This window comes from Siphateles boraxobius, unplaced genomic scaffold (assembly GCF_051911475.1).
Source record: "Siphateles boraxobius isolate OS27281-9 unplaced genomic scaffold, OSU_SipBor_1 65, whole genome shotgun sequence".
NCBI classification, from domain to species: domain Eukaryota; kingdom Metazoa; phylum Chordata; class Actinopteri; order Cypriniformes; family Leuciscidae; genus Siphateles; species Siphateles boraxobius.
In genome coordinates, this window is record NW_027509192.1 from 22,113,220 (window position 1) to 22,140,648 (window position 27,429).

The 27,429-nt window shown below is 39.8% G+C and overlaps 1 protein-coding gene across 5 annotated transcripts in view; it reads right to left on the reverse strand.

Moving 5' to 3' along the window:
* Positions 1–27,429, reverse strand: part of LOC143721223 (uncharacterized) — a 132,609-nt gene that overhangs the window by 15,089 nt on the left and 90,091 nt on the right. For 4 of the 5 annotated variants that reach the window (XM_077211504.1, XM_077211500.1, XM_077211499.1 and 1 more), the window contains 2 exons: positions 15,567–15,653; positions 1,058–1,130 (listed from right to left, as the gene is read on the reverse strand). In XM_077211504.1, coding sequence (XP_077067619.1) covers positions 1,058–1,130; positions 15,567–15,653 — 160 coding nt within the window. The remainder of the gene's footprint in view (positions 1–1,057; positions 1,131–15,566; positions 15,654–27,429) is intronic. The other variant, XM_077211503.1, reaches the window with a different exon arrangement.

The following is a 27,429-nucleotide window of genomic DNA, read 5'->3' on the forward strand; positions in this document are numbered from 1 at the left end:
TTGTGATACTTATTTTTCTCTTTGCTTTGAAATTCCTTATTGTGATGCTTCTTTTAATCTTCCCCTTTGTTCTTCACATTACATTGTTTCACTGTGGAGCATTGTTTTAACGTGGGTGGTTTTAAAATCCGTGTCTGCAGGTCTCAGGCTACATCGAGGGGTGTTTCTCCTAACCATGCAATAGTATGATGCATCTTTGGAGAAGTTAACAAGTTACTGTTTCCCAAAATCAGAATAAATAGTTGTTTCAACAATATAGATCTGTCGTTAATGACATCACACAGATAGTGTAGTGGTAATTTTTCATAATGAATGGGTGAATTAATAATTAAATAAATAAAAAACACATACATTTTCATTATAAAAATCAGGTCATTTTTTTTAAATATATATCATTAATTATTGTTCATTATTATCATTAAGTGTTTTTGGAGGTTAGACCACATGACATTTCATAACCTTAACTGACCTTGTCATTTCAAAAACTGGTCACATTATCTGATATCTTAAGTGATTTTTTGACCTTGTGGTCTTCAGAGTTTCTTTATTTCCAATCAATCAATCAGATTTGAGGGACAAGTTAACAGTTTATGTCAAGTGTGTCAAGCTTCATCCAGGGTTAGGTGCTTCTACATTAGTGTTATTCACCCATCATTTTCCTCTGACTTTAGGAATAAATTATGCATGTAGGGTTAGATTTAGGGGTAGGGATATGATTAGGACAAAATTTTCATACAAAAATGTTGTTCCAGGATCAAATATCAAATGCCTGCGGTAACTATGAGTGAAACGTCACTTCATCATTGTGGATCATTGTGTAGTTACACTGTTACACACCTTGGGTTGTTTTTACAAAAGATGAATGGGAAAACAGGCATTGTTTTATATTTTTTTCGTATTATATTGTTTATAATGAATTGATCGAGGAATACTAAGGTTGATGTCTACCTTTAAAAAATATATAAATGAGGTGGAGAATAGTGAATGGCGTCCTGGGTCACTAAAGACCAGAGGTATGCGTTTAAGATGTATTTAATCCAGAATAAAGTGACCTTACTGTAGTTATTGATAAGGAGATGGATGATTTTGCCATGTCCGTGCAGAGAAGCCAGGTGGAGCGGTGTGTAGCCCTGCAAACACACACACACACACACACACACACACACACACACACACACACACACACACACACACACACACACACACACACACACACACACACATACACACACACACACACACACACACACACACACACACACACTCACACACACACACACACACACACACACACACACACACACACACACACACACATAATGTGAACTTGGTCGAATTAAGGCCTGAAATGTCCATTTGTATGCATCTTACACACACACAAATATCTAAATATCATTAGTTTGGGAGGACGGTAATATGACAGCACTTCTTGTTCTCCTGTTGTGTCTGTCACTCGATTGTGATAGGCTATTAAAAACAGCAGGACGTCATTTCACACACCACTGTGTCCAGTACACGTTTCACATTTATGCAGGTAACCAGACAGCGAGACCCGCTGAGACGATCGCTACAGTACATCCCGCACATTAACACGGGACTAACCCTCTCTAGGATACCGTCAGTCACACACCGCAGTTTTTAACAGCTGAAGCCCTGATGGGGTTTACTTTTCTACAAGTAAGATAGTGTGCTAGTGAAGACGACACGAGAGGATGATGGATGTATGAAATATGACTGCAGTTTAGTGCTGATCTGAGCTCAAGCGGTGATTAGTGTGGATGACGGCACATTAACGCTCCACGGGGAGTTTATCATCCAAAGACACTTCTGCAAACGGATGTTTCATGTTGACTCCATCTATCCCTGATATCTCTTTGGTGTCCGTTTGTTTTACACTTACCATTTCCTTGCTCACAACACTAATGGGCCATGTGATTAGAGGGGAAAAAAAGTGGCAAGAGCAATAATATTTGACAATAATGAACATTAACCAAACACCAAAATGGATAATAATTTAGGAAAATGCACGTAACAGCTTGAAACTTTATAAACTCGCAAAGTAAATAAAAGTCCTTCCGAAAAACTCAATACTTAAAATGAATTTTCTGCACATCCAAAAAATGGATTACATGCCAAGGAACTAGCAATCTTCTTTTATTATTTAATATGCAAAAAAATAAATTCGGTTATAAATAAAAGTACAAATAAATCATGTGAATTTTTAAAACTAAATAATTATAGTATAATTCACTATAATGAAGTATAATAAATATACCTAGTTATTTCAAAACTGAAAAGTATCAATACATTTTTTTTATAATTTAATAAAAATGAAATGCTTTAATCAATAGTTGTATGCATGCTGTATGTATTTTTATGCTTATTAGAGTATCGCATTGGCTACATTTCAATCAAATAATCTGTTTGTAATCTGATTTGTGGGTCATTCAGACATCTTAATCTAATTGAGCTCGATCTGAATAAAATGTCGATTGAATGGAGTGGTTTCAACTTTAAATATTCCAATCAATAGAAAAAAAACCCTGCCATGTAAATGCTTAAATCTATTTTCTCAATCAAATTCAAAAATCTCTCAACATGACGACTGTGCATTCGCTGAAGATTTGTTTGGAATATGTGTAAAGCACATGTAAATTAATATTTGAATCGGCATGCGAAGTTTAAAGATCAAATAAACAGAATTCAGAATCTGAAACCGGATTGGATTCATTCACACTGATGGAATATAGTGCATGTAAACACACCTGTTAGCTTAGCAAGAAGCTAAACTCTGCTGGAACGAACAGAATTGAGTCGTCCTTTAACTTCTCGTGAAGAGCACTATTTGTTTAATGTGACTAGTTGTTGCCTATGTAGATTGTTCCAAATCAGCCACTTATGAGGTAGCCTATGTAAAGAACAGACAGTGCTGGAACATTACTTAAGTCGAGAAACGTACCGGTTCTGAGACTGAATCATGGGTAGTCCTTAAAGTTAAGGGTCAGTAAAGGGGTGTACACATCAATCTTTTCTCCAGGTAATGTAGCCAGGAATCAGTCCAGAATTGCTGTGTGTAGCGTGTAGCATAGCGTAGCCATGTTGCTAAGAGCACAGTACTATCATCATGTAGTTCTGCTGCCCTTAAAGGTTAAAGTAGACTTCCCTCTGCTCCACTCCTCATTACTACACTAGTCCTAGCACTGACATTTTTGGAAAGGTCACAGACACTTTCATGTGCTCTGTTTCACATCAGCTTCAGTATAAATAAAGGCCCTGGAGAGACTGTCCAGGGTGTCAAAGAAGCCAATGGAGATCAAGGCAAGACACTGAGAATGTTTTTAACGAGACTGACTGACAGAGCCACATTAACACAGAACACGGATGTGTGCGATCCCAGCTAACAACAAATATCTTCCAAGAACAGTTTGCTACTGTTCCTATTATGTTATGAAAACGTTATTTCTGAATGTTCTCTGAATGTTCAAAACGTCCAGTTTACTAAATGTTTTTAAAACTTTATTTGTTATATGAATGTTAAGGGAACATTCCATGTGATAATTTTGCAAACTATATGGGAAAGTTACTTTTGAAACATTATAAAACAAGTATTTTATATATAACAAACATTTGTGCAAACATTTTGACAACATTATTGAAGGCCAGATAATTTTGAACAAATATTTTAGTAGCGTTACTGGCAGAATGTTTGTTCATAACTTTGAGAGACCCTTGTGAGAACATTAGTCAAAGTTTTGTCGGCTGAATCATAATGCTTGTGAAAAAGAAGTGTGCTCAATTGTATTAAATGTGTACTTGTAGTTATTAATAGTTTAATATTAATTAAATAAACAATTGTACTTCAAGTGAGTCCACTTTCATGTTTCTAAACACACTTAAGTACTCTTTGCACACTCGGTAATAATGTCAAACCAAACCAAAGTTTCCATATGTCCAACCCTATTTCAAAGACAATAAGAGTAATTATAAAATTACATATAAAGACATATAAATTCTACATAAGTGGGTCCAAAAACGCTTTCTAATGTTCAGCTGATTGTGTTTCATATTTTCATTTATAAATTGAATATTCATATAAAATTTATAAATTTATTGAATTTTCATTTATTCACAATGAACATACATTTAAGTGTCCAAAAACATTACATTCCTTTGATTCTTAAGTATATTCTTTTAAAGTATCCATATTATTTCTGTTTTAAGTACTTTTTTTAAAAGTATGCTAACGTGAACTTCTTTTTCACAAGGCACTGCATTCCTACTCTTATACACTGTTCTAGGCTACTTTACTTCACTTCATAGTATACAGTGGCAAGTATACTAACAGTAGCATAATGAATCACATTTCTAGACGCATTCTCAACTCTATTTTATTTATATGACTTCATGTTATGCTTTAATGCAAAAAAGAAAGATGTTTTGCATTATAAGGTTTAAGGAGGTCTGCTAATTCTGATCAATAATTGTTTTTTTATCCAGGAATCATATTTGTGTTTTCTATGTGAAGTATTTATACTAAATCCTTTTATAAAACACTATGAGTTTTATGCCTGTGTATGTATATATAGTATGTCATTTAGAACATTTAAACTGTGTAAACAGTAATAGAGATGAGCTTCACAAAATGAAAAGATGAACATTTTCATATTCAACTTCTGAAATGCATTGAACTTCCTGTACTACCCCGAATGACTACAGTATTAAAGCACCATTACTTCCAAGGTTTGTAACTTAATCTCATTCTATCTGCATTTTGAATGTTTAATAAAACCTATTTGTTCAGTGCTCGGCAAGGAAAAGGGGATTTGATCCTCAGTAGTGTGCCAGCTCTTACCAGTCCCACAATCCTCTGATAAGTGGACAGCCAATGACTGCACTCAGAATCTAAAGCATATTTCTTCTAAATCCTGCTTCATTTCACAGGTGTATTGAAATCAAACTCACCCCCTGTAGAAAGAATGAAGAAAGAAGGCTGTCATTAAGACCCAGAGTGGGCTCCCATTTGCCAGAAACAGCCAGAGAAGATTAGAGAAACAGAATAAGCATATAGTACATAGCACAAGATGGGTCAAGAACCTAATTTCACACTGATGGGCAATTTGGCTTTGGAAATATTTCCTTCATATAAAGAGCATAAATCTAAGTCTACAGCTCTGTTTCAAAACCCATTGAGCTGCCTACAACATTTTAAAGCATCATGGATTTACTTCTAAACACAACATTACACTACCTTCTATGATATCATGTTTAGGCCAGATTTAATGTGAACATTGCATGTATTCTTCACAAAGAAGGCAATCTCAGAATCTTTTTTAATGCTTATTAGAACTTGCGTTTTCTGATTATGTGAAACTGGATAAAATGAGGTGTACACTTACATGCTAGAAAACCAGGTGAAGGCATCGGAAATGCAAAAGAAAAAAAAGGAGACAGTGAAATTATACATCAACTTATTAAAATTATTTAAATTTTTTTATAGATATATAAAATTGACCATACCCCTGTAAATGCTCATATAAGGAATTAACTTCAAAAGGGTTTTAAAAAGGGCATATTATGCTTTTTCAGATATTACCTTTCATGCAGCTGTCTGTGAATGTAAAAGGTCTGCAAAACCAATTGTTATTGTTAAAAGTTATTGTCTCCTAAAATAAAGTATTTATTATGAACTACTGACATGAGTCGTCAATAATTCTAGTCTCACTTCCTGTTACATACCTACATAACAATGCATAATTTGCCAGCCTATTTTATTGGCTATTCGTGCACAACGTCTTTGACCCTCAAACACTGTGGTTGTCGCTGAGGCCTGGAAGAGTTTGGTTAATCCACTTTACATGCATTTCAAAAGAATGAGACTCTGGCTTTAATTCAGACATTACAAGTGACACCATCGTTACTGTTCGTATCACTGTGTATCAAGTGATGAGGAAGATCCGGAGCTGAAATTCAGATATGATATTGGCTGTGATAATGACACGCGCTGTATGGGGTCGTCCAATCACAACAGACTGGGTCATCTGACCAATCAGAGCAGAGTAGACCAATCACAACAGACTGGGTCATCTGACCAATCAGAGCAGAGTAGACCAATCACAACAGACTGGGTCATCTGACCAATCAGAGCAGAGTAGACCAGTGGTTTTCAAACTTTTTCAAGAGGGACCCTTTTTTTTCCTTTTTTTTTTGATGTGACCCATATGTTTGTGCGCAGAAAAAAAATCAGCTCAGCACTTTTTTTAACCACTTTTGATGATGCACGTGCACTTTCTGATCCTTGACGCGATTACAACGCAAAGTCTATTCTGAAATAATTTGATCAAGCTATAGGCCTACATACAGGAATTTTAACCAATTGATAGCCTATAGTTTGCTGCATGCTTAAAAAAAACACAAAACATATTCCACAACAAACTCTTTAAATGTAATATTCAGAACAGAACAAGAATTAAAAAAAATAAAATAACTAAACAAGCCAAAACTAAATAATTTAAAGCGAAAGTAAAAGTAAGGGGCCTTATGCTCACGTAACTCTCTCAGTAGAATCAAAATGTTTCAACATTCGCGATGTATTTGATGGTAAACTATTCTTTATTATAGGCTTTGTAGCAACTTCACTTGCGTTGCAATATCGACAGGAAAAAATCATCCTTTTCACATTCACTTTGTTCATACAGAACATCATTCAAACTGCAAAGCGCTTATTTATATTTGTGTACAATCGCAATAAAACACAACATTGTGCTTTTGTCAAACTGTAAACTCTTATCAAACTTAACTTACACCTGTCACCCAACAAAAATCACACACAGTTTAAAAGCAAACATATTTATAAATCAAATGAGAATACAGTTAGTGTTAATTACAATTTTAAGGAAAACAAATATATTGATCTGAAATGTGTGTGTTGCTGACATGGAGCAAACGAGAGTGTGTTGCGGAAGGAACGACGAGTGTTTGTATGTTGCTGCCGATGGAGCGAACGTGTGTGTGTTGCGGATGGAGCGAACGAGAGCGTGTTTATATATTAATGAGAAGGGTGGGCCTGCTTATTCAGCATAAAATAAATTCATTACGGGCTACTAATGTCACGGTACCGAATATTTTCATCATCTCATGGGAAAAAAATAAAATGGCTGCATATCAACAAAACGCTGCGTTGAGACGCGGTGGGAACGCTCTGCGTGATTGCGTCGTGAAGAACGTGTATAATCAGTCCAGTGGAAGAGCTAGACGTCATAGGCGGGTGAGGTCATAGACCAAGAAGCTATAAAGCACACCTGAAAACAGAACGCGACAGCTTCTGAAAAAGCCTGAAGCAAGTCGATCAGGGCATGCAGGAAGTATGGCAGGAAAACGCAGCGTCTCGTTCCCTCTCAGGGAACCAGGGTTACATACGTAACCTGAGACGTTCCCTTTCAAGGGAACTCGAGCTGCGTTGAGACGCGGTGGGAACCCCATACCCACTACGCCATAAAGACAAATGCCCGTTCTGTGTGAAGTCCTTGCGCACACTAAGAAGCAAGCAACCTAGCCCCAGGAGATAGCATTATGTGTCGACAAGAAGCCGAAGGAAGAAGGTTCTTCCACATGACCGAGGCACGAAGGCATAGCCGCGTGACCTTGATCATGCGAAAACGGATTTCCCCTCGGAGAAAACCCCTTGGTCCCGAGCCACCACTGCAGGGGTATCATCTATAGAAGGCCAAAAGTAACTACGTTGGACGCAACTACTATCAAGTCAAGTCATCATTTATATAGTGCTTTTAACAATGTAGATTGTTTCAAAGCAGCTTTACAGAGATAAACATATAATTTAAGGTAACAGAGATTGGTTTGGTTTTATAGTGGTTCTTGAAAAATGTTTTTTCAAGCTAAAGTTAGTTTTGATTGATTCACTTCCGTCTAAATGATCATTTGTTATTAAATTAGGGGCCGCTAAGACGACACCGTTCTCTCTAAACAGACTTTAAACGTGAACCTGTGATTGACGCTGATGGCGTTCACATGCGCATTAAGAATTGATTCTATAGTTATGTGAGTTTGAATATATGCGCGCAGGTTTGTAATTCCTTACAAACCATGCCTAAACAAACTACTTGTCTTGTCTATAAATTTTGATGCAGAATTGTATTTTATCTTATCACTCAGGTCCAGGCGAAAGTCCTTCGTCAGATCTGGAAACGGCCTGGATCCAGCAGGCTGTGGGAAAACCTCGGGATAAACAAAGACACTAAAATAAGCGTAGATGCCATTCTTCTTATGGTGTAACGAGTGCATCAGGATTTAAGGGAAGTGTTTTCCCAGTTCCGGCTGACCTAATCTAAGCAGCCTAATATTGAATTATAGAAGTCTATAGAGTGTTATGTGAATGCTAGGTCAAAGAGATGTGTTTTTAGTCTAGCTTTGAACTGACAGACTGTGTCTGCTTCCCGGACAATGTTAGGCAGATTGTTCCAAAGTTTTGGTGCTAAATAGGAAAAGGATCTACCGCCAGCAGTCGATTTAGACATTCTAGGTATTATCAACTGGCCAGAACTTTGAGATCGCAATGGACGAGAAGGACTATAATGCGTAAAGCGCTCGCTCAAGTACTGGGGAGCTAAACCATTTAGTGCTTTGTAAGTAATCAGCAATATTTTAAAATGTATACGATGTTTAATAGGGAGCCAATGCAGTGTTGACAGAACCGGGCTAATATGGTCGTACTTCCTGGTTCTGGTAAGAACTCTAGCGGCTGCATTTTGAACTAGCTGTAGTTTGTTTATTAAGCGTGCAGGGAAACCACCCAGTAGAGCATTACAATAATCTAGCCTTGATGTCATGAACGCATGAACTAGTTTTCCGCATTTGTCAGTGAGAGCATATGACATAATTTAGATATATTTTTAAGATGGAAAAATGCGGTTTTACAGACACTATGAGCACCAACAGTCTCAGAGACTGTTTTGCAATGAGTGACTGACCTAGTTTTACATTCTTTACGGCTGTGAGAATCGCAGAAATACGTGCAGGAGACAGACGTGCTTGCATTGTTGTCGAATCCCATAAAACACCTAGAAAAGTGATCCTCTGAGCTGGGAGGAGTACACTCTTCTTGGTGTTGAGCCGCAACCCCAACCCCCTTATGTGGGACAGAACGACATCTCGATGTTGAACTGCCAAAAGCTCGGACTGAGCTAAAATCAACCAATCGTCGATATAATTTAATACGCGAATGCCCTGGAATCTCAGAGGAGCCAGAGCTGCATCCACGCATATTGTAAAAGGTGCGGGGTGATAACCTAGGCCGAAAGGAAGAACCCGATACTGGTATGCTTCGCCCCTGAAAGCAAACCTCAGGAATCTCCTGTGATGAGGATGGATAGATAAGTAAGCGTCCTTTAAGTCTATTGTGACAAACCAGTCCTCGGACTGAGTCTGTGACACAATCATATTTAGCGTAAGCATACTTTGAACTTAAGATACTGAAACCTGCTGTTTAATTGACGCAGGTCTAGAGTAGGACGCAACCCCTCATCCTCTTTTGGAACAATGAAGTAATGCCAGTAAAACCCTGACTGTCTGCCGGGAGGAGGAACCCCTTCTACAGCTCCTTTTGCAGAAGTGTCAGTACTTCCTGCTCCATAACCAAAGCCTGCTCGGGGTCCACCACAGTGGGGAGGACCCCTAGAAATCTGGGCGGACAAGAACCGAATTCTGAACCCTTTTCTATAGTGTGCAGGACCCACCGAGAAATATGTGGCAGTAGTTTCCACGCTGCCAGAAATTCTAATGGGGGAACCAATCTCTCAAGACTGGCCTCTGGATTTGGTTGAACAGTCATTACGGTGCCCTGAAGCGGCGAACCGGGAGGGAACAACCGAACTGACCGTTCTGCGACCCTCCTCGGAGGATCGTATGGGGACGCTGACACCTCGGTGCCCTGAACGGCGAACCGGCAGGGAACAACCGAACTGGCAGCGCTACGACCCTCCTCAGAGAGTCGCACCCCAGAGGGCGCCGAGGAGAAACGATTATTCAAAACCGTCCCTGCCCCGGAGGAGCCCTCAGAAGCCTGATAGCCTCATTTTTAAGACAGGACTTCCTGTCTAAGATTTATTAGAGATGACGACAGTCCTCAGATCTTGCCTACCTCTAAATAACTTAGTTCCTACGACCCTCCTCGGAGGATCGTATGGGGACGCTGACACCTCGGTGCCCTGAACGGCCAACCGGCAGGGAACAACCGAACTGCCAGTGCTGCGACCCTCCTCAGAGAGTCACACCCCAGAGGGCGCCGAGGAGAAACGATTTCTCAAAAACCATCCCTACCCCGGAGGGGACCACCCTTTGGAAGCCTGATAGCCTCGGCGTCAGGGCTTCCTATTTGTCCAAGCTTTTTTTAGAGATAAAATAGTCCTCAGATCTTGCATATCTCTAACTGGCTAGACTGCTACCGCCACCCAAGTCCCCCTCGATTGTGGAGGATCCAAATGGCGATGCTCGTTTTCCACTCTGTGCTGCGTGGAGCTTAGTAGACCGAGACTGCTCCGCCCAGCAGTCTCAGGAACATTAGATTGGTGAGGAAGAAACCTCTGGAACGCCGCTGAATGGTTTATTTCTTAGTTTTTTGAAATTCGGAGCGTCCAGAAGAACAGACATAATTTTATCTTATTTTTCTTTATTTTTAAATCAGAAAAACGTATATATATATATATATATATATCACTCCGTGGCCACCAGCAGGAAAACAACCGAACTGGCCGTGCTCCCTCCTCAGAGAGTCGCCCCCCATAGGACGAAGAGGAGAAAGGATTTCTCGAAACCGTCCCTCCCCAGTATAGTTTATCTGTTTTTGCACGACGCAATTCTCGAATAGCGTCAGTGCTGACAACCCCACATTCATCCATGTCTTTATAATTCACCTACCAGCGCTGCCTAATAAAAATGTTCTTTATTTATTTAAGATGGCTGGTGGGTAACGTCGGGGTTAAAAATGATGACACCGACTCGGGAGAGAGAAAGCTAGCAAGCGTCTCTTTAACCCGAGGCACTGTCATACCATAATACTTAATACCCATAGCATTACTATAGTTAGACGTTTTGGCATTAAACACATAAAATAGAAACCGGCTTATTCCACGATCTCGACACCTCAGTGTGGTGTGGAGATAGGGGAAAAACGGCAGTCCCCGACTAGGAGGCTGAGATACAGAGTTTTTCTGTTTTTAGATATACAGGTCCTTCTCAAAAAATTTGCATATTAGGATAAAGTTCATTATTTTCCATAATGTAATGATAAAAAATCAACTTTCATATATTTTAGATTCATTGCACACCAACTGAAAAATGTCAGGTCTTGTATTGTTTTAATACTGATGATTTTGGCATACAGCTCATGAAAACCCAAAATTCCTATCTCAAAAAATTAGCATATCATGAAAAGGGTCTCTAAACGAGCTATTAACCTAATCATCTGAATCAACTAATTAACTCTAAACACCTGCAAAAGATTCCTGAGGCTTTTAAAAACTCCCAGCCTGTGTCATTACTCAAAACCGCAATCATGCGTAAGACTGCCGACCTGACTGCTGTCCAGAAGGCCATCATTGACATCCTCAAGCAAGAGGGTAAGACACAAGAAATTTCTGAACATATAGGCTGTTTCCAGAGTGCTGTATCAAGGCACCTCCGTGGGAAGTCTGTGGGAAGGAAAACGTGTGGCAAAAAATGCTGCACAACGAGAAGAGGTGACCGGACCCTGAGGAAGATTGTGGAGAAGGACCGATTCCAGACCTTGGGGGACCTGCGGAAGCAGTGGACTGAGTCTGGAGTAGAAACATGTAGAAACATGGAGTAGAGCCACCGTGCGTGTGCAGGAAATGGGCTACAGGTGCCGCATTCCCCAGGTCAAGCCACTTTTGAACCAGAAACCGCGGGAGAAGCGCCTGACCTGGGCTACAGAGAAGCAGCACTGGACTGTTGCTCAGTGGTCCAAAGTACTTTTTTCAGATGAAAGCAAATTTTGCATGTCATTCAGAAATCAAGGTGCCAGAGTCTGGAGGAAGACTGGGGAGAAGGAAATGCTAAAATGCCTGAAGTCCAGTGTCAAGTACCCACAGTCAGTGATGGTCTGGGTTGCCATGTCAGCTGCTGGTGTTGGTCCACTGTGTTTTATCAAGGGCAGGGTCAATGCAGCTAGCTATCAGGAGATTTTGGAGCACTTCATGCTTCCATCTGCTGAAAAGCTTTTATGGAGATGAAGATTTAATTTTTCAGCACGACCTGGCACCTGCTCACAGTGCCAAAACCACTGGTAAATGGTTTACTGACCATGGTATTACTGTGCTCAATTGGCCTGCCAACTCTCCTGACCTGAACCCCATAGAGAATCTGTGGGATATTGTGAAGAGAAAGTTGAGAGACGCAAGACACAACACTCTGGATGAGCTTAAGGCCGCTATCGAAGCATCCTGGGCCTCCATAACACCTCAGCAGTGCCACAGGCTGATTCCCTCCATGCCACGCCGCATTGAAGCAGTCATTTCTGCAAAAGGATTCCCGACCAAGTATTGAGTGCATAACTGAACATAATTATTTGAAGGTTGACTTTTTTTAAATTAAAAGCACTTATTTTATTGGTCAGATGAAATATGCTCATTTTTTGTGATAGGAATTTTGGGTTTTCATGAGCCAAAATCATCAGTATTAAAACAATAAAAGACCTGAAATGTTTCAGTTGGTGTGCAATGATTCTATAATATATGAAAGTTTAATTTTTATCATTACATTATGGAAAATAATGAACTTTATCACAATATGCTAATTTTTTGAAAAGGACCTGTATTTCATCTAATAAACTCTCTTTTTCACTCTCATGATGTTCAGCTGGCCAGAAATATTTAACTAGCAACAGCACTAGATAAACCTCCTTTTAAAGCTCCTCTTTATTCAACAGAGTTATGAGCTGACTTATTTATTCATTTATTAAAAACTCAAACATCTGTCTTTTTCTTAATATCTTTATTTGTTTTGTTCTCTTTTTTTTTTTTTAAACAAAACACTAACGATACCAATTCCTCGGAACTGGAATCGCCAGCAGTGGCGGTCTTAACATAGAGGCATAGGTAGGCGCCTGCTTGGGGCCCCCCTAACAGCGGTCGTAGTGTTTTGGTGTTGCCTAGGGCTAAGAGTAACTGTTAGGTCGGTCAACCAGTCAGGTGACATGTGGATTATTTATTTTGCATGAATTTGAGTGGTTTTTTAGTGTACTTCTAATCAAAGCTATTATTAATCATATTAATATTATTAGAAAACGGATTTTTTTTTTTTTTATTAAAATCACTGGCGACCCAATTTTTAATTCTCGCGACCCACCCGAGGGTCGCAACCCAGGGTTTGAAAACCACTGGACTAGACCAACCACAACAGACTGGGTCATCTGACCAATCAGAGCAGAGTAGACCAACCACAACAGACTGGGTCATCTGACCAATCAGAGCAGAGTAGACCAACCACAACAGACTGGGTCATCTGACCAATCAGAGCAGAGTAGACCAAACACAACAGACTGAGTCATCTGACCAATCAGAGCAGAGTAGACCAATCACAACAGACTGAGTCATCTGACCAATTATAACAGTAAATCAATCACTGGCCGACTGTTCAATCAGAGTAGAGACTTTAGAGACAGAATTTTCGAACAAACCATTTTCCGACTCTTTGAGAAATTAGGTGATGCTGCAATGTATAATATGAGAATATTAAAGTGTTTTTTGTTGTTCTTTTTTACCTTTGATGCATGTAAACCTGTTCCAAACCAAATTAGGTACCTTTAAAATAGCATAATAAGGGCACTAAAAAAGCAGCACTCATCTCTCTCTCTCTCTCTCTCTCTCTCTCTCTCTCTCTCTCTCTCTCTCTCTCTCTCTCTCTCTCTCTCTCACACACACACACACACAAACAAACACAGACTGTCATTGCAAGTTAAAACTACATCATGATGAAACATAAAAAAGTCCATCAAAAGAGGTGAAGTGAAAGTAAAACAGAAAGAAAAAAGAAATCTCCTCCTCATGCGTTTGTGACTCATAGTGAGGCGTATCCAGACCCTGACGGCGCTCATGGATTATTGATTTTTTTATTCCATTTCTGCCCAGAGGAGACTGCACTTGAAGAGCACCATTAGCCCCATAACGATTAGAGAGCAAAAGTTAATTATGTAATTATGAAGGCAATAAGAAGTGTGTGTGTGCTTGACTGTGCCTGTCAAGGCTTTAAACATTATCTTCAATGAGACGGAGGGAGGAGAGATTAAAGTGGTAAAAAAATGAGAGAAAACATTAAGTAAACTCTTTCACTCCACTGATTTTATAACTAGACTTTTTTCTTTTGTTTATTTTTAAATATTTCCATATATGCTTTTATTACACATCTACTATAATGAACATGTTTTCGATTTCTGAATTGATATTTTGAATAGAAATATCTAGGTGCTGTAATGGCAACAATGAGAAAGCGTATAGTGGAGGAAAAAAGATATATAACCTATATATGATTTTTTTTAATATAAATTTATTTGACATATTTACAAATAAATATTAAATGAACAATTTTAACCATGAAATAATAATAATAACAATTCATATTAATAATTAGGATGTGTACATTCACGCGTAATTGTATTTTTTTATTGATTAGACGACTTTCAGTTTTATAGTTATTACATCAAAACCATTGTTGTGAAGGGTATAAATATCTTTTTTTTATGTAAAAACCAACATGAATACAAAGATCGTATTTTAAGAACTTGAAAGCTTTTTCTTTGATCTTTTTTTGTCATTGACTATCCAAACATTCTTGGGTTTTCACACTTACATAAACGGCCAATTTGCAGCGGGTTGAATTGGACTCTCGAAACTGCACCAGGATCTGAACTGAAATAACCTCTGAGAGGGACCATGATGCTGTGCGTGATAATAATAGAGCTACAAATAAAGGTTGGGGGTCGGGACGGGACGGGACGGGACGGGGGGCTGCCAGAGGCACAAAGATCCTGTCAGTGTTGCACTTCTCCAACCCACAATGTGACGAGATAAGATACAGTGAATTATAATATGCATGAAGCGGGGGTGAGGCCACAGCTTTCTCTGCTGGACTGTTGGATATCCAGAATAAATAAACATGCGGTCATGTCTATGCAAAGAGAGAGGGAGGTTATACATTCAACTTCAATTCTGAGCTAAACAAACAGCCTCTTAACCTTGTGTTTGATAAGCAGAAGAAGAAGAAAACCGCTGATTATCCACATCAAGCTACAGTAAAGCAGGAATACGTGTGTGGGGAAGTGTGTGACCTAAGGGCTCGTATCAAAGAGAAATATGGTTTAATTATACACAAACACACACATTATAGCGGCAACCAGAGCGGCTCATAAGAGCACAGACCGCTGGCGTGAGAGGGTGTTAATTTCTCGGTGAGAGCGGTGTGTGTTGTGGTGTGTGTGGCCCTGCAGAGGTGTAAATGCGAGTGTGTCAGTAGGGACACCGGCTCCTGTCAGCTCTCACCGCTCTCTGGTTGACGTCCGCTCCGGAGCGCACCATCATGTCCACCGTCTCCTCGCAGCCCTGCTTGACCGCCCAGTGGAGCGCCGTCTGCAACACACCAGCTGTCAGTCACACATGTGATGCGTTCAGGATACACGTCCCACCTGGGCTTAATGAGCTCCCGCGCTGCCGTAAGCTCTGAGCTCACGCGTGCATTTACACATCATACTGACCGAGCATGCTTTCCTTCATATGATTGGCTGAGGTGCTGATTTCTTTTAAAAGAATATTCTGTCATTATGAATTCAAACCTTTAGGCTACAATTTTTTTATAGAACAAAAAACAAGGGGAAAAACAGATTTTAAGTTATTTACTGCAACTCTTCTCTGTATCCTGGTGCGAGTGTTTGTGAGCCGCGTGAACTGTGTAGTCAGTTTGGGAGATATGGAATTTTCAGGAATAACAGCTTTAATTTTGGTTTGTATATTTGAGACACTACATATCATTTATTGTTTTATAAGGGATTATTTTTAATAAAAAGTACAACCATAATAAAAGTATAATAATAACATAAATAATATATATTTATTGATTTATTTAAAAAAAACACAAGATTGAGCATGATGCAGATTTAGACAAAATTATTATTATTATTTAAAAAAAATGTAAAATCCACAAGAGTATAGTATAATTTTTTTAGGGCTGTCATGATTCCTCAATTAAATTTGAGGGCTTAATTATAAAAAAGATTACCGGAAGTGTCCCATTCCACAAACGAGAATCCATGAGCCACATTATCAGACCATTTTCTAAGGCTGCACGATATATTAAAAACATAATATATCATAATATAATTTCAATATAAAGCCCTATATTAAAATCCTAATAGCACAGTGCTATTGTGAAATCACAAACACTGCGACTATTTTATTAAATAAATACATGCGTTCCGGGTTTCAAAGTGAAGTGCACTTGAATTATTTACATGCGTGCAGGTTAGGTGTTTCTTCCAGTGCCTCAGATCGACTTCGTTCACAGTAAATGCCGATAGGTCTGATGCGCTTTGTGTTTCATAGTGAAGTGTTGCATTGTTATCATTTACATACGTGGAGCGTCTCAGCAGTTCTGTTAACAAACATTTGTAACGTAAATCATTTCTAAACATACGCATCACAGGAGAATATACCAATAGGAAATGTCCTACTTCCCACCTGGGTTAGTTCACCCTAAAATGATCCCATTATTTACTCACTCTTAGCTATCCTAGGTGTGTATGACTTTCTTCTTTCAGCCTAAAAAATATCCTGGCTCTTCCGAGCTTTATAATGGGAGTTAATGATATCATTTTTTAAGCCCTAAAAACACATCCATAGATCCTTCTGAAGCAAAGCCATGCATTTTCGTAAGACAAATAGTGACCTCTGACCCGACGCATGACACATGACCTCTGACCCCCACATGATGTAGGAGTAGCGTAAGCTTAGGTGAGAGTCGACTCCTCTCGTGGATCAAACTCAAGATCCTCACACATTTATCCTTACAAATTTGTGACCGGTGTTTTGTTTTGCTCTTTCCTCTAAGCTTGTCAATGGGTTGGGTCAGGGGTCAGGGGTCACTCTTCCACCAGAACTAGTCACGCAGGTACTGTGCTACTCCACAGTGGTACAGACACAAACCAGCCTAAAATAGCACCAATATAAACACTTATTGGTGTACTGTAGTGATTTAGGATAAGACAAAAACAAGATTTATATTTATTATATAAAGTTTTAACGAAAATAAAATTACGGACTGCTACTTTAAGTGTGCCTTAAAACTCCAAATATCAAAACTGGTCACTGTATCTGAAGCCGTTCATGCCGCACCTATCAAAGCTGTGTTTGGGATAATTTGCAGAAGCAGATTTGGGTCCATATGAATGAATGAATGAGAACAGGGCCGAGTCATTAGCATAGCAGCTAATTCAGCGCAATGCTAGCTCACTGAGGCCAAACCCAAGGACGCCTGCGTCCCAGCAGAACCGCAATCCATATCACCATCTCACATTTAGAGCTTCATAATGCTGATGATCTGAAGTATAATTTTCTTTCTTTTTTGTGATTATACATGATTTATTGATTTATGTATTTTTTATTATTAATCATTGTTATTATTTTTAATGTATTTTATTTATTTATTTAGATAAAAAACACACCAGGGTGAGCAACAGGGCTGCAGATTTAGCCAAAATAAATTTTATTTTAGTATTATTGAGATACTATATGTGACCCTGGACCACAAAATAAGTCACATGGGTCAATTGTTTGAAATCGAGATTTATACATCACATGAAAGCTGAATAAACAAGCAATAAATGTAATGTTTGTTAGGATAGGACAATATTTGGCCGAGATACAACTATTTGAAAATCTGGAATCTGAGGGTGCAAAAAATCGAAACATTGAGAAAATCACCTTTAAAGTTCATGATAAGGAAATTTACAAAATATCTTCAAGGAACATGATCTTTACTTAATGTCCTAATGATTTTTGGCATAAAAGAAAAATATATAATTTTGACCCATACAATGTATTGTTTGCTATTGCCACAAATATACCCGTGCGACTAGTGACTGGTTTTGAGATCCAGGGTCACATATAGTTTAATTTGGATATTTTCAGTTGTCATTTACATTTTTGTTAAAGTTAGTAATTTTGTTGTGTTTTTGTCATTTGCATTCATTTGTTTTTTGCTAGGACTAAATAGTTTTTGTAAATTTTTATTTTAGTTTTATTTTTGTACATAAAGTTGAAATGAAATGAAATGAGAAATGTTAAAAAAGATGATTTCTCCCCTAGATTGCACAGAATATTGAATAAAGCATGAAAACAGACACTATACTTACTAAACAGGATACTTACAAACTTCAGGTCCGAGTGAAGAGTTCCAAGTGTTATTTTTTTATTCATTGCGTGTGTCGGAGATTCCCGGAGCCAGACAGAGAAAGAAAGCAAGAAAACAACATCAGTAATAGGATAACACAGCTCTTTTGGGCCTTGTTGCTCTCCATAGTCGCCATTGTGTTCCTTCACATCGGCGTGTTTGGCCAAAAGCTCAGTGTTTCTCCAGTCTCCGTCCACATTCCCTCGCAGGGACACATCAAAGCCGGAGCAGCCATGCTTTTGTCCAACTCTCCTCCCCATTTTTCTGTCACCAAGTTTTATCTCTTCCAAATCGCCACCAGCCTTTAACCTATTCTGAGCCGATTAGCTGAATGCTTGATTTGAGCATTAGAGAAACTATAGCAACCTGTAATCTGCCAAAGAGCGAATCAAAAAGCCCTATGTATCTTGTCACGCAAGAGCTGGCAGCCCACCTTGACCCCATAAGCCGTCTCTTACAGAGCCTCGCTGGGCGCACAGACCCCCGCTTTATTCACACACATACAATCCGTTGAGAAATGGTCTCCGGCCAATCTGTGCCCCGTCCTGAAGAGCAACAATCTGCCCAAGTCTAGGATCATTTAGTAAACAATATGCAATAAAACAATATCCACTGAACAGCCTACAGGAAATGAACACCTAGTGCAGCTAACATCTTAGCATTACCTATTGAAGCATTAAAGGGGTCATGATGTGATTTCTTGTTTTCCTTTTTCCTTAGTGTGTTATGTCGCTTTTTGTGCATGTATAAGATCTGCAGAGTTACAAGGTTCAAAGTCTCAAGCCCAAAGAGATATTCTTTGTAAAGGTTAAGGCTCAGCCACACCTTCCTAAAACGCTTCGTTCACACACGCCTCCACATCTCTACGTCAGTGTGTGTACGCATAACTCCGCCCAAATGTTTACGCAAAGATAAATGGCAGAACTGTTAGTGCCGTCATGTCATGGAGAAATTTCGCACATTTGTCGCTGTGAGAAATTTCGTCGAGAAATTAAACTAATTTGTTTGGCCTTCCAAATAGAAAACAGTGAGAACAGTAAAACCACAATATTTGATTGTGTGCGGCGCATTTTCCTGAGGACTGTTTCCAGAGAGTACAAGGCCGGCTGTGCAAAAAGGCTGATTCTAGAAAGTGGAGCAATTCGATCTTTGCAAGTACAGTCTGGCGCTTCTGACTCACAGACACAAGTGTATGTAAAGTAAGTGTGTTTTCATATCTTCAGAATTTGCTACTGACTGTTCAAACGCGAGTTTTTAGCCGTATAGAGTAGCGCTTTGTCGTTTCTACGATCACAAATGCAGACATGGTTTTATGTTTACATAGTGTTCTCACACCCGTAACGTGACACGTATAAAGACAGTATAAGTCATTATAATCAGTAATTATGTCCCCAATTAAATAAAACCTTACCAGTCTGATACGTTCTGCTCCAGTCGCACTGGATCGATCAGCTTTGGTCATCTGCATTTTCCGGATCAGATTCAGGCTCGAATTGATATCTGTAGTACCGACATTATCACCTGTTATTATTGCTTTGGGAGCTGATGTTCCAAATATGGTGAGGGGCGTGACCTTTCACAATGGGCCAATCACAATGCACTGAATTGCTGGCCAATCAGAGCACACCACGTTTTTCAGAATGCGTTTTCAGCGTTTCAGAAAGGCAGGGCATGGAGGAACAACAATAATGTACGGTTTGTGTAAAATAATTACCTTTTTTAACCTACTACCGTCAACCCAATACTGTTTTTCTAACATAATAACGTACACAAAATAGTGTACCGCCATATGACCCCTTTAAACATCACATTCAAATGCCTATATAGCAGGGCAGTCCCTTGTGGAATGAAGTGCACTTTAAAGAGATAGTTCACCCAAATTACTCGCCCTCATGTCGTTCCAAACCCGTAAGACCTTCGTTCATCTTCGGAACACGCATTAGGATATTTTTGATGAACTCCGAGAACTTTCTGTCACTCCATAGACAGCAATTTGATTACCACTTTCAGGGCCCAGAAAGGTAGTAAAGACATCATTAAAATAGTGTGACCATGTGACCTTAATGTTATGAAGCGATGAGAATACTTTTAGTTTGAAACTCCCCAAACAACGACTTTATTCAACAATCTCTTCTCTTCCACGTCATTCTCTGCTGTTAACGTAGTGACTGCAGTGCAGCACTTCCTGGTTCTACAGCAGAACACTGGCTCATTATTGGCTAAATAGACACTGGTCACGTGATGCTGACGCAGGAGCTGGCCAATAGCAAGAAGCGGTTGAATAAAGTCACTATTTTTGGGGGAGTTTTGTGCACAAAAAGTTTTCTCGTCGCTTCATAACATTCAGGTTGAACCACTGGAGACACCTGGACTATTTTAACGATGTCTTTACTACTTTTCTGGACCTTGAAAGTGGTAATTAAATTGCTGTCTATGGAGGGACAGAAAGCTCTTGGACTTCATCAAAAATATCTTCATTTGTAGGTTTGGAATGACATTAAGGCGAGTAATTAATGACAGAAACTTCATTTTTGTGCTGTACATAAAGTACTAATTACAGAAATAATATACAGTACTCGAAGAGAATATACTTAAGTGCAAACTGCATGTAATGTTTTCAGACACTTAATTGCACGTTAATTGTCAATAAATGTTAATCTGTTATAGCTTAAATTTATATTAAATGCAGTTAGTTGGACATTAAAGTGCTTTTTAGACCCCCTTTAATAGGACTTAGGTACATCTTTATATGTCATTTTAAAAGCACTTCTGTTGTCTTTAAAAAATGGTTAAAGTGTACAGACAAGCATTAATGGTAAATTAAAATATACTTCGATGCAATATCTATTTGAAACTTTTGTGTTAAAATATATTTGTAATTACACATTTTAATGTCGTCAAGACACCTTTTTTTCTATAGTGCTTCATACAATACAGATTGTTTTAAAGCAGATAAACAGGAAAATAATGATTCAACGATTCAATCAGAATTCAAATCTGCAGTACAGCAGCTCTAAAAGAAAACTGTCTTTATTCAGCTGAAGTCATTTGATTCAGTTCTGCTGTAAAGATCAGCAATTATTAAATGAGTTCATTTCATCTATAAAGCAGTTCTGCAGAAAACAATGTCGTCGTCCAGCTTAGTTCTCATCCAATAGTGTGTAATGTATTAACTTTAAATGTAATATCGAAAAACACACTACAATTATAAAAATGTAAAAAAATGATAATCAAGTTTGCTTTAGTATGTTTGTCAACACATCATAATAAGTGTTTAAAGCATGACAAAAGATTATTAAACATAATGATTTAAAATGTATTTTATAGTCAAACTTCAATTTGACATTATTTCATCTTAAGTGTGAAACAGTCATGAAGGTGTACTCTCTTTAAATGCACTTAAGTGACCTTTTATATTATTAATATCTGCATGTACAGTTTTTTTATTTACATTTAAGATTTTAAGACACTACAAGTGCACAATCAGTACAATTAAAGGCATTTCTTTTCCACAAGGGATATGACACACAGATACAATGAGGTGATTGCTAAGACATTTGAATAAACTAACCAACGTGCTAAAATTCATTTCTGAATCGCACTGCACTTCTTTTCTACGCACATGAATGATACATTAAAGCATGAGACTTGTGGAGAGCATTGTTACTTTTCAAAGTTATTTACAGTTGGTGGGCAATAAAATGTGGTAAAAACGTATGGATATGAAAATGTGCTTTCTGTATTTAAAAAACGATGAATTAAATACAGCTTTTCAAACAAAACAGAGAAAAAAAACCCCTGAATAATAATTAATAATAAAAGGGTCTGAATATGTCAAATCCACGTGTTTATCAACTACATCAGAAATAAAATAAAATAAAATAAAAATACATACATAAAAACTCTATAACAAAAGGATTTGTAATCCCGCAATTTGATCAAGCCGAGCATAAGAAGCAGGGTAATTCTAATGTGTGGGGCAAAACCCGTCTGTGTGTGTGTGTGTGTGTGTGTGTGTGTGTGTGTGTGTGTGTGTGTGTGTGTGTGTGTGTGTGTGTGTGTGTGTGTGTGTGTGTGTGTGTGTGTGTGTGTGTGTGTGTGTGTGTGTGTGTGTGTGTGTGTGTGTGTGTGTGTGTGTGTGTGTGTGTGTGTGTGTGTGTGTGTGTGTGTGTGTGTGTGTGTGTGTGAGAGAGAGAGAGGTTTAGTGTGTGCCAGATGGAGGCTCTGTCTTTTATTGGCGGTGTGAAAGGACAGCTTATAGTGCTCCTCTGTGGTCGGGCTCAATGGAGAGGGTGAGAGCAGACCCTCACACACACACTCTCACTCAAAGCCTGATGCTTGTCACCATATGGAGCTGTTTAAAAACGGCCATAGCCCCACACAAAAGAGCAACATTAACAGGCTCTTACAATGACTGCTGGGACAACACTGAATTATTGCACAGGGAGAGCAGTGACACACAAACGCACACACACACACTCACACACACACACACACAAATCTTTTATGACCTTATCACTCAAATTTGAGGTTTGATAATACTGAAAGCTTTGAATATTTTCAATTTCAGATAGAATAGAAAGGGAATTGAAGGGGTTGTTCTCAAAGGGTTTTGCTTTAGGACCCAGATATTACAATAACCATCAAGTGGAGACCCAACACAATATAAAGATGGTTTATTGTATAAAAGAAAAGCAAAACAAAATGTGCTTTTTTATATTACCAGCCATTTATTGATGTAATGTAGACTAAATAGGAAGATTCACATTTTGTACATGCATAAATGAAGATTTAGTTATAATTGATTGATAACATATAGGAGTTTTCTCCAATTTACAACCCTTTTTATTTTTTCTATCCTATGCAAAATAATATAGCTAGTCGCATTTTATTATTTGCATTTCGCATAGTTTTTCACTATTGACGGCAACCATTCTAGAAGAGACCAGCAAATGATTTTTGAGTCGAGACCGACAAGAACGACTGAATAAGAAGACCAATGGTTTGTTCCAAAACCCAGTAAAATGCCTGTGAAAGCAGGATTTTAAGGCAGCATCTCATGATGAAAACTGTGGTGCCTTCTAAGAAAATTCTAAGACGGCATCGCAAATATCGCCACGTCTTTGTGGAAAAAGCAATCCCAGAATGCACATTAAAAGCACAATCGAAGATGGCAGATAATGCAAGAGAAAAGTGGTTTATAAATATATATAAATATAAAATATATAAATATAAAATAAATTATAAAAAATGTTTTATTCATTATTTTTAAATCATCCACTGAACAGTCTTCAAATAAGTAGCATAATGTTAGCATAGCAAAATGCAGAATTTAACACCAAACTCAAATTTCCTAGTAAAAAATAAGTTTCTCATACTTTAAGGTATTATTCCAGAAATTATATACTTAAAAAAAAACGATGTATAAATAATAACGTTTGTATAAACCTATGTTTTAATTTGACTTTTAAAAAGTGCCATTTTGCAAGTCTATTTAAGTGTGTTAAGAAACAAAGGGCCTGTCCAAATACCCTCACTCGTGGACACGCGGCAGGAAGTAAGTGTTCAAGACTGTCCCAGGTGTGTAAAATGCCACAGCGCAGTACATTAACACACACTAAATCCATACTATCTCTAATAACGCTTCGGAGAGGTCTTTGTGGCAAAGAGTATATTCGTCATTCATCACGTTTCATAACTAGGAAACCTTTTCAGTGTAATGTAAATTAATTAGATGTTACATATCATTTGTTTGTAAAACATAAAGTGTTGCATATTTTATTGGTGCAAAGATTGTGCTTTGTAAAATGTTTTAAAAAAGAAGCACCACAATCTCCCAGTTATTAAGCCTATGTTTACACGGAAACGATCTGAAGAGAAAACGCAAAAGTGGCGTTGCGTTATCACTTTTTATTCTGCGTTTAGACGAGTGTTAATGGGGGGAAATCTGCGTGCATATGGTGACGCAAAAGTGTGTGAAATACGATGTAGTATGCACTCCAGGCGGCTAGGTGACAATGTGAAGCACTGAGACCAAGTTGCGCGCCTGCGTACAACCTTCCTTCTACTTCTCTCCCTAGTAGCGCGAAATCAAAACATGGTGAAGCGAACAGCAAAAAAAGACTCTTGTATGTTTATCAGAGCTGCTAGGGCAACTTGAAGGTCCGACGTATGGAAATAATCCGACATGTTGGTTGTTATTTTCCTGTACTGGCGCATGCCTGTGATTTAAACGCGTACCAGACGAGAGCCAGTGAGCAGATATGCGTTTTTACCATTTGGACGGGAAAGCGACAGTGGAGCGTTTTTAAGATTTCCAGTCTGGAGGGTGGTTTCACTTTTATGAGTTTTAAGGCCCAAAAACGCCGTCGCCGTGTAAACGAAAGGCACATCTGATAAAATATTTTTATGTTTTCACCCGTGAGCGTTCTCGTGTAAACAGGGGCTAAGTGTGACCCATCGGTTATAGAAAAAATCTCGAAAACACTTGCAGTCTTCACACCCACTTGAATATTTTGGCCAAACTCCAGAGATACAGTACGTCATGTAAGTAGACGAGTGGTCAAGTGCAAAAACTGTGGCTCATAGTCATGGAAGTCTTTAAGAACACTTAAGTGCCCTGTTATTTTATTAATATTATATTATCTCCGAGTAGTTTTTTAAAATATATACTTTTAAGATTTTAAGTACATTTAGTGTGCATTCAATACTTGAGGGCACTTCTTTTTCACAATGGATATGACACAGTTTTGAATGCCTAAAATCCCAGAAAGCACTGAGACAAGTTCTGTGGGAAAACCCAACCCAAGACAGCCAACGAAGCAGTACCGAAATGTGTTTGTAATATTTTACTCAATATTTGTGTGTGTTATGTATTATATTTTGTGTATTTGTGTATCAAGTCTTTAGCTTAGAAACATGCTAAGACTAAATTCTATTGAAGTCAATATGCATTTTGAAATAGGAGCTTTATTTTTATGAGTGTGTAAAAACTTCAATTTCGGTAAAGATGCTGCCTTAAAGACCGAAACACCTAGTTCCCTTTCAGTCGATAACGTCAGACGTAGTCGACGGTCGACTGAATGGGGATCTCGCTAGAGAGCCTATCCTCTTCGAGTACTATTGAACGAGCCAATGTAATTGGCGTGCGTGATTCGCATCACACACTCCTTCCCCGCGGTGCGGGTATAAATACGGAAGTGGATGCACGCACTAGTTGCCTTTCGCTTCGGAGACGATCGTTTGATGTCTCTGAGAGTGCTGTTGTCTACAACAAGCGAGTGTGTCGGTGTTCTTCAGGAAGACTCTCCCAGTGCTGGTGTTCTACAGCGCGAGTGCAGCGGTGATCGCGAGCTTTGAGCTCTCAACTGTTGTTTTAACAGCAACAAATTTCTAAAAGTTTGTGTGTGTTGATGGCTGGTTAGAGGGCGGAAAAGTGAGTGCTTCACTGTTTCAGTTCTCTGTTCAGTGTTGCCGCGGTCATTCCCCTGTGTGCTCCGGCAGTGGTGACGGTCCTATTTTCTGAAAGAGCAACACGGGTGCGTTTGCGTCTTTTTCAAGATGTCATTCCGCCCGTGCGTTTCTGGGTGCGGTCGTTCCCTGTCTCTCTCTGATGGTCACAACTGTTGTGTCATGTGTTTGGGCTTACAGCACGCTGAGACAGCTTTTGTGGACAGCTCATGTTTTCACTGTGGGAACATGACTGTCGCAGTGTTGAGGGCGAGACTCGCCTTCGTTCGCGGAGAGCGAGTCCCCATAACCATGCCCCACCCTCGGGTGCTGTGTGAAATGGGTGACCGGAGGATAGTGTTGGATGTCCCGCCCGGTAACCATTCCCTGTGGGCTCCTCACTCCTCCCTTCCACTGCAACCACTGGAGCCTCCTGTGTTGTCTGCTGGTCCATCTGTAATGGGTGGGCCAGCGGTTTCACTCGGGGCTCCCCTGGAGGACAGGACGCCGATTGCAGCATCGGAGGGTGAGCTGACTTCTAGAGAGGATGACTCGGCTGCATTGTCTCCCTCCGGGAGTTCAATGTTGCCCAAGCCGGATCCAGAAATATCAGCTATGCTGAAACGGGCCGCCGAGGCTGCCGGGCTCGAGTGGAACCTCCACCGTGTCCCGTTCAGTCTCGGTTGGAATCTGGAGTTTGGTATCTTGAGGCGGGCCGCGCTGGTTCTCAGCTCGCCGCCCCAGTGCCTTTCTTTCCCGAAATGCATGGAGAGCTTATCAGGTGGTGAACAGCATCTTTCTCTGCCAGAAACTGCCTGAATAGCTTTTCCCCCTCATTACCCTTGATGGAGGAACGGTGAAGGGTTGCGAGATGTACCTCCATTGGAGCTGTCTGTCGACACAGGTGCACCTGTGTCCGGCAGCCGCTGCCTTTTGGGGGGATCCTCGTCTCCCCCCTAAGGCCTGTGAGTTTTCGTCCGTTCCGACGGGCAGAGCTTACAAAGCCTGTGGGCAAGCCGCTTCCTCTTGCGTGCCATGGCGTTGCTGCAGGCTAGGGCACCCATGGCATGCACGAGGGTAATCCAGACCTTGCGCTCATAGGTGAGCACCGCACTGCATCCGGCCTCACCCTCCGGGGCATGAGTGTCGTAGCGTGCGTGATTGGTCTGGCGATGTCCACCTTGGTGGTCCAGTAGCGCCTTCGTTGGCTCAGCCTGGTTGCTATGGCGGATGCGGACAAGGTTCGGTTCCTGGTCTCCCCAATTTCCCAGGTTGGGTTGGTCGGCGGAGCGGTGGAGAACTGCATCCAACAGTTCTCTGCCGCTCAAGCGCAGACGGAGGTCATCCGGCACATCCTGCCCCGGTGGCCAGCTGCTGCCTCCACCCGCCGCCGATGGCAGCTCCTCCGCCTGCTCGTCGCCGTGGGCGTTCCCCGGCCGCCGCTCCTGCTGGCCCTCTGCAGCAGCCTCCACCCAGGCCTCAGCATGGAGCCGGCCGCAGTAGAGACGCCCA